This window comes from Rhinolophus hipposideros (assembly GCF_964194185.1).
Source record: "Rhinolophus hipposideros genome assembly, chromosome: 12".
NCBI classification, from domain to species: domain Eukaryota; kingdom Metazoa; phylum Chordata; class Mammalia; order Chiroptera; family Rhinolophidae; genus Rhinolophus; species Rhinolophus hipposideros.
In genome coordinates, this window is record NC_138058.1 from 2364869 (window position 1) to 2381130 (window position 16262).

The 16262-nt window shown below is 53.1% G+C and overlaps 1 protein-coding gene across 4 annotated transcripts in view; it reads left to right on the plus strand.

Annotated features, from left to right (window-relative positions):
* BCL2L11 (BCL2 like 11) overlaps positions 1 to 4726 on the plus strand; it is a 39090-nt gene extending 34364 nt beyond the window's left edge. For all 4 annotated transcript variants that reach the window (XM_081068732.1, XM_081068729.1, XM_081068730.1 and 1 more), the window contains one exon: positions 588 to 4726. In XM_081068732.1, coding sequence (XP_080924858.1) covers positions 588 to 686 — 99 coding nt within the window. In that variant the 3' untranslated portion in view covers positions 687 to 4726. The remainder of the gene's footprint in view (positions 1 to 587) is intronic.
* Positions 4727 to 16262: the final 11536 nt, after the last annotated feature.

Below are 16262 nucleotides of genomic sequence, written 5' to 3' on the forward strand. Positions count from 1 at the left end.
AGTAGCCAAGGCTCAGTGACGCATCAGGGCACCACTTTATTTGGCCTCCTGGTGCAAATTACCCCAAATTACTGGTTCCTCAAGCAAATCACAGCCCCCGGAAATGGACCCCTGGGGGTCTGCAACATACTTAGTGCCTCTACAAGTTCCCACCTTCCTCTCTGTTCCCTGTACCCCACCCCTCTTCACAGGACACCTGCTCCAGTGGCTGGGGTGGCATTTCTCCAGTACGGAGCTGGTGGTCTGCTGCTTTCCTGATGGCGGAAGACCATTGATGGCGTGGTCTGTGACAAGGACATGTGGTGTTCAGAGGGGCTCACAGCGCGACGGGGATTCTCTCTGAGTTTTCCAAACACTCTTTTGGTTGCTCTTGTCCTTGGAAAGGGGAGGAGGTCACTGGGCGTGCCTGCCCTTGACGGAGTGACACTGTCCTTTGCAGGGGACGTCCCAGGGAGGACGGGCCCCAGCTGCGCAGTGCTCCGTGGTGCGGTGCTTGTCAGCGGTGCCTCCCGGTGGCTGCCGAGAGGGGTGGTTGTGCACGTCAGTGAGGGCCCAGAAAGTAAGGCGCTTTCCTTGTGTCGTTGCAGGTCTTCCTGAATAATTACCGAGCAGCCGGAGCCCGCCCGCAGATGGCGGTCGTACGGCTGTTGCGTTACATCCTCCGTCTATTGTGGAGGATGCAGTGACGACGGGGTCCCCACGAAGCAGAGGTGTGTGCAGACATTTCGCGTGGTCAAGCCAACAAGCCTCCCGGCGCCATCGCCACCGTAGCCACGCAGCCCCCGGTTCTTTCCCGGAGGGGCCGCTCACGCCGCCGCGGGCGGCAGGGCACTGCGTGCGGACTTGGCCCTGTCTGTTCCTCACCACACGGCCGTCTCGGATGGAGTTTGTTGTGAATGTAAACGAGAGGATGCTCAAAAAGTATACAAATCATGGCTTTCTGGAGCAGGATTTTATGCAAGAATGGTGTTTACATGCGGTGTGGTTTTTTTCCACCTTCTTTAATAAGAACAGGTTTTTTCAAAAAGGAAATGGAAATTTTTAACCAACTCGTGAATGATTTTTGTACTAAAATTTTAAGAACCTATTGCCTATTCTCAGAGGATTATGTAAACTGCAGTGGAAACTGAGCCAGCTAATTTCTGAAGCTGCCTTAGTTTATTTTTAGAGGCTACTGTACAGAATTTTTCAACGGGAGAGGTTTGATATGGCCCCTCCCTGCCATTGCCTCTTCCACCTGTTTTTTTTTTAATTGTTACTATTAATACCAAAAAGTTCTTAAGAAAGGGAACTGATGAAAGGGGCAGAGGGTCCTTTGTCAGCCTGTATTAATATGCCACTCCCGTTTTGTAAATATTTACTTCCTCCTTAAATTCAGTTGCTTCTGTGGCACAAGTTTGGTCTCTTTCTGTGTGTTTTTCCTGATCTCCTTTAGTGACGTTCCTCGTCCGTCTGGAGGCCGATGCAGTTGGGTCCAGTGTGTCTTCGTGATAAAGTGTGACTGCGTCAGGATGTGACTTAGCACTGGCCTGTGTCATCCACAGCGCAGTCGCTGCGTTGGTCGCTTACTAACTGGGAAGTGCTTGGTGCTGGTTTCCATGGGGTTTGGTGGGCTTGATTTCACAAAATTCTGAAGGGGTGATAGCCGTAATAGCACAGTGTTAGGCCCCTGGGCGCTGTTGGCTCTTCCAGTTGCAGGCTTTCCCCTCATCACAGAATGCACTCAGCAAGAGGCCCAGGTGGCCGACATGCCCACCTGCAGCTGCATTGAGCTGCAGGTGTCCAGGCTTGAGCCCTGGTGGGGGGTAGGGAATGGCACAGGCCAGGGGTGGGGCTTTAGACAGCTGTTTCCTGGGCATCCTGGCTTTTTGTCCAACTCAGAGTTCCTCTGACCTTTGGCAACCTCTCTCATATCCAGTTTGAAATACAGGCTTCATTCTGCTTTCAGCCCTGGCATCCAGACCTCCACGGGCACAAGTCTGAGACGGTCCCTTCTGGCAGATGTCTGTTTTACTCGTTCGTTTCTCTTAGGACAATTGGGTTTGTCAGGCCCCCCTTTGTGCATCCACTTCTCCCTCCATTCCGGCCGTGGGGTGGCGGGCCATCTGAAGGCAGTTCAACAACGGGGGAGACCCAAGAGAGACAAGTTAGGGAGCGAGGACGGAGGGGAGGTGCAGCCCATTCTGTGAGCCCCGTACGTCCTGCAGTTTTGGAAACCAGATCAGGAAGCAGCTTTTCGAAAGAAATATGTGATTTTTTCAAACGCGTCAGCAGTACCAACAACTGTTGTATTTGGTTTGGGCCCGTGAAGGCTAAAATGAAGTGAAAAATTAATTCGTGTGTATCTTCATAATTTCACGTAAATTTATGTGTATACATAGATATGTGTGTATATACACTTCTTCCTTTAGGTAGAGGTGAGCCCAAATATTCTTTTATTAAATCTCCTTCTCCCCGAATATCTTTTTGGGGTCTTGAATATCTTTAAAGCTGTGTTGAGTCTCAGCTTGTGTTCTTGACAGGTCTGGAACCCCTTGCCGGGTCACAGAGGCCACACGGTTGTAAGGTCACGGTAGAATTGCAGCCGTGGGCCTGCTGGACATACACGCCAAAGACGTATTTGGTTCTGGGCCCGCCCCTCCCAGGGTCTCCGTGCTCACGTGCCAGTCCCTCGGACTGGAGCACTTTACCTGCTTCTGGGGCCTGGGGTGCGCCACCCGCCAGTTTACCTCTGGCTTGGCTGCTGGCCGCCGCCGCGGCTCGTGAGGAAGTAGGGGTTTCTGAGCTGTCAGTCCTCAGAACAGGGTGTTACTCCAGGACTTGAGATGACCAGATGTCTCTGCACTGTACGTGTCTGTTTATCAAAATGCCTCCTGCAGGAAGGGTGCCTCCCGGGGTATACCTTCGGCTTTTTATTTGTTACTGCTTTTATTTTCTTGTAGAAAAAAATGACTAGCTCCCTCTTGGAAGACGTATGAAATGCGGGTTTTGTGCCTTGACCACCTCTTCTCACATGAGGTTTATAGAAAGTGACCTGTGATTATCACAGAAATGCAATAAACACACCCAAAATAACTTCATGAGTGATTCTTCAAGTTACCTGTACTCCTGCCTAGACATGAGTTCATGAAGATTATTGTTATTGTTTTTTGGTTGTTGAGAAACCAGGTAAAAATTCCTTCTGATTAAACAAAAAATGTACACAGTCCAATACAACTTTCTCCTGCTTCCCCTTCTCAATATTGTATATATTTTGACTATTTATTAGGTTAGGAGATCATATTTTCCTTATCAACTGAGCCAAATGTCTGTGCAATTGTGTTTCCTTTACCTTTCTTGTAAAATTTTGTACAGTCTGAATGAGCAAAACAATCACTGTTTTTACTAAACTTTTTCAGAATTAAGAATTGTAAATATTGTAGATTGTTTTTCTGTGTAATGTGTCCTACTGGTTCATAGTGCTGTAACTTGTAGAAATATTGTATATTTATTTCCTGCTTATTTAATGTCTTAAGTTCTGGAAAGTGTTCACCTCCCTGACACTCCCCACCCCTGCCATCCCCCGTCCGTTGCTTTAACTCTGAGGTGGTGACCCTCAGCCCACTGCAGGCCGTGCCGTGCCGTCTTCCGGGGGTGGCCCTCCAGCCCTGGTTTTGGTATTTCTGGTCAAGTGGGCTTCGATTCTTGAGGCTTGCTGTCCGAATGAGGAAGCTCGTGTTTAGACACCAATGAGAGACCATAAATCTGGCAGGCTACAAAATTCTGCAGCAAGCACCCAGTGACTTTGTTCCCAAACAGCTAGCTTCTCATGGAAGCATGTCCCAGGAACTCCAGGCCATGTCTTTACAAAAAGCATTATCGGCAGTTGGGGCAGATGTTTCCATTGAAAATTTACCCCTGACGAGTCCGTGTTGAGAGAAATAAAATCATGCCTCTGCTGGAGGAGCTGCCTGGGACCTTTGAGGGCAGGGGGCAGGTGGGAGTGGCTGCTCCTGCTTCTAGGACACCCCCCCTCCCCGCCACTGACCCCTCGGTGTCATTTCCCCACCTGCTGTGTGGCTTCCTATGCTCTGAGGAGTGGACTAAATTGTCTTTAGGAGCTAATTGTCCAGGCCCTCGGTCCCCAGACCACTTGTCAGCTTGTTCAATTTGGTGTCCTGCTTGTCCATCACCTACGAGAGGCTGGGGGCCCCGCTGGAGTGGGTATTAAGACTTGGACGCCTTAGAGAGACTTCCTTTGGTCCCGGGCACATGGTTCTGTCATCAATACTGATTTAGCCTGGTGCCTGTGCGGGGGGGGTGTCCCCACGTGACGCAAACCAGCTGGGTGGCTTGTGTGCCGCTCCCACCAGCACTGTGTGCAAGGAGCACGTCCACGCTCCCGGCGTAGTAACTTGACCGCTTGCACTGGGCATGTCCAGCCTTTGAAGCCCCTCAGTCTGTGTCCAGGTCCTGTGACCACTAGTTACTGTATTGGAACTCATCAGGTACTCACCGTAATGAGCACTGACCCGTGTGTGCTGACTCGTCACCCGGTCCCGAGGACCCAGCGTATGTAGCATTTGTATTGCGATTCCCCTGGCTGACTTGTGTTTTGCACTGATGAATTTTGACAGGGTAATTGCCACTTTATTGTGCAATACTGCTGTAAATACCTGCAGATTTTTAAGAAACTCAATCTTTTATGTTCTTAATGAATTTTATATAAATAAAACTTTCAACTAGTTTTGGCGAGCTGTTTGATTTGTGTCACAAGATGGTGGTGGAACAGCTGACAGTCGTGTTCCAATTTGTACGTGCCCACGTCCGTCCGCCCTGGGTTGGTCACGGCGTGGGTGATGGCCCGGGCAGGTTCTCTGAGTTCTCGCCCGGAGACGGCCCTGTGCGGCATAGAAAGAACTCCACTCTTGAGAGGTTTGCAGTGGCTGGCCGGGCCAAGGCAGAGTGTCCACCCACAAGATCAGATAGGACTTGGCACCCGCTGGGGCGTGGGGAGCCAGCTCCAAACTGCTGATCAGTGACAAAGGCTGAGACCCTGCCATGTCACCCGCTCATCCCCGCAGGAAAGCCCAGAAGTGGGCAGTCTGCGTGGCTCTAGAAAGAGCTTGTCCGCAGCACCTGCTCAGAGCCTCGGGGCTGCCACCCTGCGTGTGAGCAGGCCACCGAGTGTGTGGGACCAAATTCAAGGCTGGCACAGGGCTACCGGCCACAGACCCCTACGTGAGTGAGTGATCACGTAGCTCACCACTTCTCAGGTGAGTGCGGGGAAAGCTAACACAAGCTGAGCTCTGCTGTTTCAAATTAGTCGAGTCATATATGGACGCAGTTAAACACGTGTGTGTGTACATTTCTTATTTCAAACCCTACTTCAGGTGGTCTGGCTCCCAGCGTACTTCCTCTCCATGGCAGGAGATAGAATTTTTCCAGACTTTTCTCTGGGGTGGGCGGGGCGGGGGATGTTTGTTTGTACAAAGGTTTCAATTATTTTCAATTGGGGTTTTCAGTTTTTCTGTTGACAGGTAGTTCTGTATATATTCTGGGTAAAAAAAATACCACACATGTTGGAAATAGTTCTCCATCAGTCTGTTGCTCACCTTTCCTCCCCCAACGTTTTCATATGAAGATTTGCAAACATACAGAAAAGTTACAGGATTTTACAGAAACCACAACTCACCCTCTGCCCAGACTACCTGTCACATTTCAGGGTACCAGCTGTGTCACCTGTCACCCCTCCCATTAATCCATCTTTGCAATGATGCATTTCAAAGTAAATCGTAGTCGTCAGCAGCCCTACTCTAAATACTGTGGCATGCATATTGTTTAGAGTTCATTTCGTTTATTTTTTAGATGAAATTTACATACAATAAAACATACAAATCCTAAGTACATTTGCTGAGTTTTGACCAAGGATACAGGTTCCCCCGAGAGGATCAGTGGCTGCGAACGCCTTGGTGGGGCAGCCTCCTGCCACTTGGTGGCACATGCATTTTGGGCAAGTGAGCTACTATTTTCCTTAGTGCTCAAAAAAGGACCCTTTGGGGAAATAAATCCAACTGTGGGCGTTTTCCGGAACACTCCCGCATGGTGGCCTTGCTGTCCCCTTTCCATCGGAAGGACTCAGGTCCTAATCCCAGGCTCAGTGATTGGGGAGGCCTGGGCCATGTGCTCCGTGAGAACAAGGGCTGTGTGACCCCATTCCTTCATCCCCAGCACCAGCACCTAGTAGGTGCTCAAGGAACATGGTTGGGATTACATAGTTTGCGCACAAGGCTGGGTCACGCCTCGCAACTGGACAAGTTCTGAGAGGAGGCTCCCCGTCCCCTGCAGACCCCAATAGCATCCGTTTGTGGGACCCCGCATATGGGGCCCTACTATGCACAGATGGGGAGTGCCCAGGCAGAAGTTTCTCTTCCAGCAGAAATCAGGCTTAAAATCCTCAGCCACCAGACGGGCAGGGCAGCCCTGGGCACTGCGTCTCTTACCTGAGGCGGCTGCCAAGAGGCCTCTGGGCGCTATTCTCACAGCATCAGAAGGACCGGGCTCTGTGCCACCCTCACAGGTCACAGCCCTGCTGCCTCTGCCTGGGTCCAGCCCATGGGACTGCCCTACTGAGCGGGACTGGGAAAGTTTAGACAGGCAGACAGGCTGAGGTGGGAGAGGGCGCTTGCCCCCCATAGCTGAAACCTGGTGTATGCGGCCAGGGAGGGCGGGCACAGGTAGGGTCTAACACCTGGGTGGGCGACAGCGGCCGGAGCCCTGATCGAGTAACTGGACATTGTCCCCAGCCGGCAAGCCCCTTTCTTGGAGCATCTACACCAAGAAGCCCATGTGACATCTGAGGGGCTCTGGCCTCCACGAGGCGTGCATGTCAGCCTGTGCAAATAACACCACACCGACTTAAAAGTCATCCATCGTCAAGGCAGGCGCAGAGCACTTTCATTGTTAATGAAACTGGACGAAGGTCACATTTTCCCCCTGAAGTTACTTTTCAGAGTTTATAAATATACCTCGTGAGGAGGAAGGAAATGGGCGTGTGAGATGTAGCATCATTTTGGGAGGAGGGAGGACTCTGCTTTCTTCCATCTAATTTTGAACCCTTTGAAGGGCTAAAGGGCTCCACAAAGTAAGTCAAGTGTTTCCAAGGAACATCGCATCCAACCCATTTCAGGCACACAGAATCCTTTACCCGTGTTCCCAAATTCCAGGGACTGTTTTTTATGTTTTCTGTGAAAGTTACTTTCCTTGAGCCTGCCACGATTTCTAGTTGAAAACACCCGAAATGGCAGGACGTCTTGCCCAGTGTGAGCAGACTTAGTGTAGGAACCCCACTTCTCGTGACTCAGAGAGGGACTGAAATGGCAGGGGCAGCACAGCAGCAGCCACCGGGCGCTGACCTGCGTTCCTTCATCACACGCCTGCAGCCCCCACTTGTCCAGTTACTAAGCGCCGGACAGGGCCTCTGTCCCCATTGTCCTCACTGTGGACGCACGTTGAGGACACACCTCCTCCCCTTTCTGGCATCACCTGGTGATGTTGGGGGCTGCTCTGGACATCTGTTGTCTGTCATGTCATGGACGTGTGTGTACTTGTGCCATTTGCACATCTGATCGTTCCTAGCAGTATTTCTCTTTTTCCTTCTGTTTTTGAGTGTATTTTTTAAAATTTGGTTTTCAATTACAGTTGACATTCAAAATTACATTAGTTTCAGGTGCACAGCATAGTGGTTACACATTTATATAACTTATGAAGTGTTCCCCCGGTAAATCTAGTACCCACCTGGCACCCTACATAGTCTTACTACCATATTGTTAATTGAGTGTAATCCTCATGCTGTCCTCTGCATCCCCAGGACTGCTGTGTCACAGCCAATTTGTACTTCTGAATTCCTTCCCCTTTTCACCCACCCCCATCTGGCAACCATCAGAATGCTCTGTCTGAGGTGTGATCAAAATTACGGTGAGTGCTGCTGCCCAGTGCCATCCAAGGGAAAGGCAGGGTCTTCCATGTGGGGAGTGGCGTGTGGAGCCTTAGTGACAGTGTGGGACAAGTTTCCACGTGGTCGGTGCAGTCAGCTGCGAGCTACGGTTGAGAGAAGGTGAGTTATAAAGTGTGCCCTAAATCATCCTCCATCACGACAACGCTCCATATTTTGAGACACCTCAGTCCTATACCCATGCCCTCTCCAGGACTGCTTCCCCAGTCCTTTGCGGGGCCCCTAGCTGCTCAAGCATGTCCTACCGTCTGCTTTCCCTACTTGTCTCCCACACACTGGCTTTGGCTCAATAGCTGGTCAGGGTGGGTTCGGTTGTGCTGCAGGAACCAATAAAGCCCTGTGCTCAGCGGCTTAACACTGAGCAGGGGACATTGCAGGCAAGGGACAGGCCTTGCACCTAAGTCAGCCATCGTTGGTGGGAAACTGGCTATCGTCTCATGGGAGTGTTGCCAGGCATTGGGGTGGTGGAAGGGCACGTGTCATTGGCCCTTTAAGTGTACACCCAGAAGTGCTGTGTGTCCCTTCTGCTTCCATTTGACAGGCTGAAGTGAGACCATGGCCACATGTAACCTGGGGAGAAGGAGGTGTAGTCCTGCAGTGTGCAGAAGCACTGGCAGCAGTGACTATCCCTCAGGCCCACCACCCCAGGTAAGTCACAGTTTCAAAAGGCCAGGGGCTTTTGTCACCTCACACTCCTCCCCGAAGTGCTGCCTAAAGCTTGGGCCCAGCTGCTGGATGACCGAGTGCCCCATGTCCAGACCCAGAAACCATCTCCCTGTCCCCGAGAATGGTCCTGGGGTGTGAGTGGCCTGGCTGCAGCTGTCAGGAAAGCCGAGCTGATAGAGGACTTTGGGACACAGTTTATGGGAGCTGAATACTGTGTCAGCTATGCTTCTTTGCCACAGACCCCATTTCCCTCCTTCTTAGTGCCTGCCACCCCACCTGCCCTCCCACCTCCAGCCTGGTGTCTCTCGAGCCTGGGCCAGCTCTGGCTGTGCCATGTCACATGCACGGGCTGGACAGTCTCCTGCCCAACCCAGAGGACACACACCCAGCAGCACCTTTCTTTGGTTATAATATGTTGAGCCTTTCTTAGAGGCCAGGCACTGGCTTAAGTGCTTTGTCGTGTCATTTGATTAATTCTTGTCACTAGCAGGTACGGAGGCCCTACCATTATGTCCAGATGAGGACATTGAGGCCAGAGATGTTTAAACACTGACCTGAGATGTCCAGCTGGTAGACAGGACCTCTGGGCTTGTCCCTGCCTGTCCCACTCCCACCCCACCTGCCCTGTGACGCGGCCTAGGCTGGTGATGGCAAAGGTCCACCTCGAAGCACGTCACCAACTCCATGGGAACTATGTTCTTTGTGGGGGCTGAAGAGCACAGATAATGGTGAAACTTACCGCTCAAGACATCAGGGCTGAGTGTGACTTTTGTTTGATAAGCTTGCATCTATGTCTTTAGGAGTAAACAGACCAACGATAACGTGTCAGTGTCCTGGGCCTGTGCCAAAGGGAGACTGAAAAAGGCCGACACGGAGGGAGCGGCTGCGCAGAGTGCCGCACCCGCTGCCCGGGCCCCCCAGCTAGGCGGCCTGGACGACAGCCTTTGCTTCTTAGATCTTCCCTTTGTCATCTGAAAAGTGTGGGGAGGACTCATTTCCACTCTGTAAATCAGACTTGGTGACGACCCACTTAGAAGGCTGATTCGTGATCAAAAGAAAAGTGATAACAATAGCTAAGTTGTACTGACACCGAGTGCCAGACAAAATGCTAAGAATGTCGTATGTAGTCTCTTCTTGACTTACCCCATTTCATACATGAGGAAAGCGAGGCTTAGGCAAGTTACAAAATGTGCTCGAGCTCAGTTAGTGACAGCTGGAGACCCAGCGAGATTTCTCCGGCCAAACTGAGCCGCCAAGCTGCGCGGTAGGGTGGTGACGAGGATAATGCAGAGGGTCTCGGGGTTTTCACTGTACACGTGTTTACTGTGAACGTCTCTGCCACCAGCGTTTTCACTGCACTGCTAAGTGGCCATGTGGCCATTTCGCTATAAAAGATAAAATGACTGGTTGACAATTCAATTTACGTTTGGCAGACTTCATGTATTTTGTCAGTATGGTTTCATTTCTCCATTGATGAGGTCCTCGCAGTTCCCCCACTTTTCTATCATTAGTGCTCTATACAGTTACAAGCAGATACAATGGTGTGAAATCATGAATGACATCAAGTGCCTGTGGAGCAGACTGCAAAGCGACATGTGACGCCAGATCGCAGGCTCTGCGATGCAGCGGTCACATCTCAGCCTGCAGACCCTTCACGAGCACAGCCTCCCTCCTACCTGTCCACACCAAGTTCACCGAGCTATGTGAAGGAGGCAACTCCTAAAGCACAGTCGTCATGGAGAGCATTAATACGGACCCTTTCCTTAGAAGCTGATACTGCTCTTCATGACGGAGGAAAGTGCTGTGAAAAAGGAAAAGTGCGATGCTGAACAAAGAGACAAACCAACAAGTAAAAAACCAAAATGCATAATACTATAAATGAAAGAGTTTGAAGACAATACTTTTTAATTCTTGCAATAAAGTCTTGAATTTTATTATTAATTTTTCAGGTTTCAGTATGTTCTTTTTAATGTCCCTCTTCTACTTTTTGTTCTTTTATCTTTTATGGAGAAATTGCCTTACAGCCAATTAGTTAGTTGTTTTGTGAAAATGCTTGTGGCAAAGATGTTCACAGCAAACATGCTTACAGTGAAAATACCAGACATGGATGCGAGAGATGGTGGTGATGACAAAGCTGCCGGGGACGGTGGGGGTAGTGGGGGTGGTGGGGGTGGCGCTGATGCCTGATGGCCCTACATTCTTTGGTAGTTAGCTCCCATTCTCAGACTCACTGAGGCCCACGCCCCCCTTGGCAACCCAGCCACAGGGAACGAGTGGGTTCACTTGCAGGGGAAAGGCACTAGGTGAGCATATGTAACCCCTTCCCCAGTCAGTCCCATTTCCTCCCCAGGGAGCATTGTGAAGCCGCAGCCTAGGAGACAGCCCCTAGGCAGGGTTGCTGGGGGATGACCCTCCCAGGACCCCGCTGAGGCAGACTCTGCTCAGCACAGCTCCCCAGCCTGAGGCACCCCTTGGCACTCTTCTGGCCAGCACTGTTCCCTCCAGCCTGGCACAGTTCTGCGTGCTGCTTCTCATGTGCCCAGCAGGGAATGCACTCAATTGCCCTCCCTGTCCACTTAAAGCCCAATTTAAGAACATGTAGTTAATCAGTTCATTCATTCATGCATTCATTTGTTCATTCACTTATTTATATCGTCAACCATGTGCATTAAATGCCTGCCATGTGCCAGGCATGTGTGGTGTAGTGGAGCAGACAGGGATCCAATCAGTCCCTTCTCAGTTGTGTGACTGGGCGTGTGGCCTCTTGGAGCTGCCATCTCCTAGTCTCCAGAGTGTGGCTCATCAATGACACGGTAAGCTGAGTGAAATAATGGCTCACTGCAGCCCCACTGTAAACACTAACTCTCTCCCTCCCAATGGCATTTCCTCTATCACCTTCAGGCCCAGGCTGGTCTTCTCCTGACTTTGGCCCCAAGGCCCAGGCTACACTCAAAGCAAAGACCCCAAAACACCTGGCTGGTTCCCAGGATCACTGAGCCATTCCAACCACCATGAGCCTTCTGGGAGTCCTTTCCCCAAGTGCGGCAGAGAAATCCGGGCTCGAGGTCCTTTCTTCAGGCCTCACGCGGGCTGGCTGGCTTGCTTGGAGAGAAAATCTGTGGAGGAACAGAGCACAGGTCCCCTCTGTTCCCCTCTGAGCCAAGCCTGCCTGGGCAAGGCTGGCACCCTGCCATGGTGACATGCCCAGCCAGGCAGAGTCAGGACATCCTGTCCCCGTGTGCCCTGTGCAGAGGTGTGTGTGTCAACAATGGAGGCCTATGGTGGCAAGGGAATGTTGGGGTCTATGTATAACCTCCTTGTCCCTGCAGAACTGGAGGGGAGAGCCCACCGGGAAGCTCTGCCCTTGGCCTGGTAGAGCCCGGGGCCTGCCTTCACTCCTGACAGAGCTGACCACCCTCATTAGGGTGTTCGAGTGTCACCAGCACGGGCGGCCTCTGCAGTTGGACACCACCAGCGTGTGTGTGTGTGTGTGTGTGTGTGTCAGATCTGGGCTGGGGTGGCTACAGAAGCCTAGAACAAGCAGTCAGGGCCCTCTGGCCAGACTGCCCTAGAGCTGAGTACAAGGAGGGGGTTCTGCATGGCCTCGGGCTCTTGGTGGGTGAGAAGGGATTAACCAGACTGACATTTTCTGTCTAAGCCTCAGATAAATCCAGCCAAAGGCTCTTTCAGTTCCTCCGGCCCCCTAATATACAGACACCAACAGACACCACCCCAGCCCCCCACCAGAGTCTTGCTGGCAGGAGGTCCTGCTCTGGCCTCGCCATGCAGCCCGGGCTGCTCCCTCCTCGACAGTTCAGCTAGGGCAGCTATCAAGGTGGGACGCCCTAGCCTGCCCCACGCAGCCATGCATTCCCTGTCCAGCTCTCAGTGGACAAGCTTTGGTGGGGAGGAGCCCCCCACACAAACCAAACAAGCACCTTTCTCCCATGCTGGCATCATTCTCATTTCCACTTATTTAGCGGACTGGTTGCTCATTGCCTAGTGCTGCTGACATGCCCTCCTCTCCACGTCAGACACATGTAGGATGAGAGCACAGGCAGCTGTGAACTAATGAAAAGCATGTGGGCAAAAGGACAGGGGGGACGAGAAGTCAAGACAGTGAGGGTGTGCCCGTGTCTTCCAAAACTTTGTCCCAAAATGGAGAGAGGGAGAAACAGGGCAAAGAAGGAAGGCAGGAGGACAAAGTGGGGACCACGATAGGAAGAGACCAAGAAAGGGAGAAAGTGGGCCCATGGTGCCCAGGACCTATGGGCTTTGCTGGCTGACAGTGGAGGGTAGCCTGGAGCCGCTGAGAACAGGGCCGGTGAGGACAGCTCTGGGGCTTGTGCCCTGCTGGGGTCCCCAGCCTGGAAGAAACGTGGAGCCAGGGAGAAAGCAGGCAGCAGGGTCTGACCAGGGTGGCCTGTTGACCCCACCATCAGCTCACATGCACAACACGCACTAACAAAAGTCTGTGTGTATGTGGGGGTCCTTTGTACATTGCATTCTCTCTTCCTTATTCACTGGAAATGAGAAATACATACCCTGCTCTGACCCCTCTGCACCCCAGCCCCAGGGGGCTCAACCCAGAGTCCACAGACCTGCACCTCCCACCTCGGGCAGACCCCAACCCCATCACCATCAGCATTACTGTTCCACCTGGAACAGCACAGTGAAAATGCTGTGCACAGCACACTCAGGTGTGACCACAGCTCAGCGCTCACCCTCAGCTGCCTTCTCCATACCATGGACATGGGGACCTCTGGCCCCAGGACCACCGAGCAGGCGAAGTGAGAAGGTCTAATGATGATGGCAGAATGGGCCCATCTCCCTGCCACTTTGCAAAGCAGACCAGGCCAGCACTGTGGTTATCAACACCTACATCTCATGCACGAGGAAAGCCAGGACTTGGCCGGGCCACTGGCTGTACCGTCAGCAGGGCACTGCGCTGGGCACTGTGCCCAGAGCTCCATGCCCAGCCAAGGAGCTGCCTTGTCTGCTCATGGAGCAGGACCTGCTATTTGCCTGCTCTTGGGAAGGCTCTGCCAAGTGTGCTGGTGGAAGTGCCGGCCTCCAGGGCTGAGCTCTCCAGAACCAGCTCCAGGAGGGACTGGAAACACTGCAGTTCAGACTTCGCTTCCCTGGGCACAGCAGCTTTATACCCAGTCTTCTCAGGCGCGAGTCTGTGTCCAGGAGAAGTGGGACCAGGTAGTAGGTCCTCGAGAAGGTGGATATCTTTCTGGGGTCCTGCCAATGCTGAATCACCTAGAGAATTGAAGTGCAGACTTGTGGGCCCAAAACCCTGCCAGAAGCTGACTCAGCAGGTGTGTGTGGGGGTGAGGAATGGGGGTGGACATCTATGTGTCAAATCTCCCAGGGACCCTGGGTCCACCCAGCACAGGAGTGCAGCAGTCTGGCAGAGTGGGTACGACCCTGGGCTCCGATGCTCTGCAGCCTGGGTTTCCATCTGCTTCTGCACCTTTAGTAGTTGTGGCATGTTGGTGTGTTACTTGGACCCCTGTGCTTCAATTTTCTCATCTATAAAATGGAGATAATGAGGAAGGGACATCAGAGTGTTGTTACATGATGAAATGACTGGCTGCACCAAAGCCTCGGCTTACCACACATGTCCTCCAAAGCAGGGTCGGTGGTGGGGGGGTGTCTTTAGTTTTGTCTGCCTACTTTGGGTTCCCTGAGATAGCGAAGCTGGAGCCTTGGCCCCACCTGTGTGGGGAAGGCAGGCGCCTCTGTCAGACTCCTCTCTGGGACACTGCCTTTCCCCTGGGAGCCCAGACAGATACAAGAGCACACACCAAGGGTTTCCATGGTTACTGCACACACACTTAAAAAATATATTTTTTTTCTTTTTTGGTTTTAAAAGACAAGACAGAAGCAAACACAGCCTGAAGATTGGTTGCAGTCCACTAGCCACAGGGAGGCTGGGAGGCAGGGAGGCTGGAAGCCACAGCAGGGCGGCTGCCCACCGCAGTCCCCTCAACGTGGCCTTGACTTGCAGCCACTTCCACGGCTGCACCAGGAAGCAGGAGGCCTGAGGCAGTGGTTGTCAGCCACAGTGCCAGAGGCCACACCAGAGACAGCCTGTGGTTCTCCTATTCATTTGAGTCAGCTGTGACCCTCAGCCCAGCTTCAGTGACGGGGAAGAAATTAGCATCTGTGTGGCCAGCGGCCTGCACAAGGTTCCTAAAATGTACCATGTTTACTTCTTTGCTCTTCACTTTAAGTGAGCGAAGGAAGAGCGATTCCTGTGGGTGACCCCGCTGTCTGGGGGGTGCGCGTGGGCCTGCGCGGCAGCGAGGAGCTCCCGCGGGGCTGGCTCCATGTTCCGCGGCGCGTCAGCCCTTGGTGTGCTTCCTCCAATGTCAGGGGATTTAGGGACGTTTTATCTCATTATCAGGACACATGCGGATTCAGGACTGTACCAGAGCCCGCGTCCCGGCCCCTGGCGGTCCCGTCAGTGTGTGGAGTCGCAGCCCTGCCCTGCCGAGTCCCAGAAATGGAGTGCTGCCTGTGCGCTCCGAAGAGAGCTGTGATTCTGGCTACGTGGATTTGGACTAAGTGCGAAGGGGGTGATTTGGGGAGCGGTTCACACCCGCGTCTGCCCTATTCCCACTCCCCCTGTTTCCTATCTCCTACAAGCTTCCGGCCCACTGCCCCGGGCGGTTTCCAAGCTCACAGGTGGGCCGCACACGCGCGGCTCAGGGCGCACCGACACCACGCGGCGCGGCGCAGTGAGTGCGCGGGGCGCGCGCCGTTTGCAGGCCCACAGGCTGCAGAGCCGGCCGGCGCCGCAGTCACAGTTTGCCCGCAGCCGTGGGTCTCTAAGCCTCCACCCCAGGGGCGCCTGACGGGCTGGAGCTCGGGGCAAGTCTCTGCCACGCGCGCCGCCGTCCGCGTGTACCGTGTGCATCGCCACCACTGAAACACAGCCGGTGGGGGTCACCTGGCAGCTCATAGGAACCACACGCGAGTGTTACAGCCCAGTGCCCAGTGCTTTACAGCCCAGGGCTGCACCAAACCCGTTCAGTGGAGGTCCCCGGAAGAAGCAGCGGGAAGCCAGGGTTCTGAACGCTTTGCAGGTAAGTCCGAAGTGCCGGAGGCTGAGAACCACACCTGGTGCGAAGGAGCCACATCAGTCACCTCCTGACAGTCTAAGCAGCCGACACCCCTTTGTGTGCGGGCGCGCGCCCGCCTCCCGCAGCTGGAAGGGAAGTGAGTCTGACACAGGTGTGGTTGCCCTTGACGCATGCGTGGTTTGACCATCGAAACGCAGCTGGGACGCTTGTTTCACCCCCACCAGAAAGTACAGCTCAATACCTGCTTCTGGCAAGCGTCGTGCAGCCTGTGATCAGATGGTGCTAAACAATGCTGTCCCCACAGCTGCACCTGCTTGGCGGGCAACGGACCCGACCCACCGCCTGGAAACCTCCCTGGGGCCGGGGGTCCAGCCAAGCCGAGGGCAGCGGGGGTGGCGGACCGCTGTCCTGGGAAGATGGGAAGCGCGTGGGTACTGTAGGCAGGTCTCATTTGGTTGAGCTCTCTTTGGATAAAAAGGTTTTGATACAAAAATTAGAGGCGGGAAAAA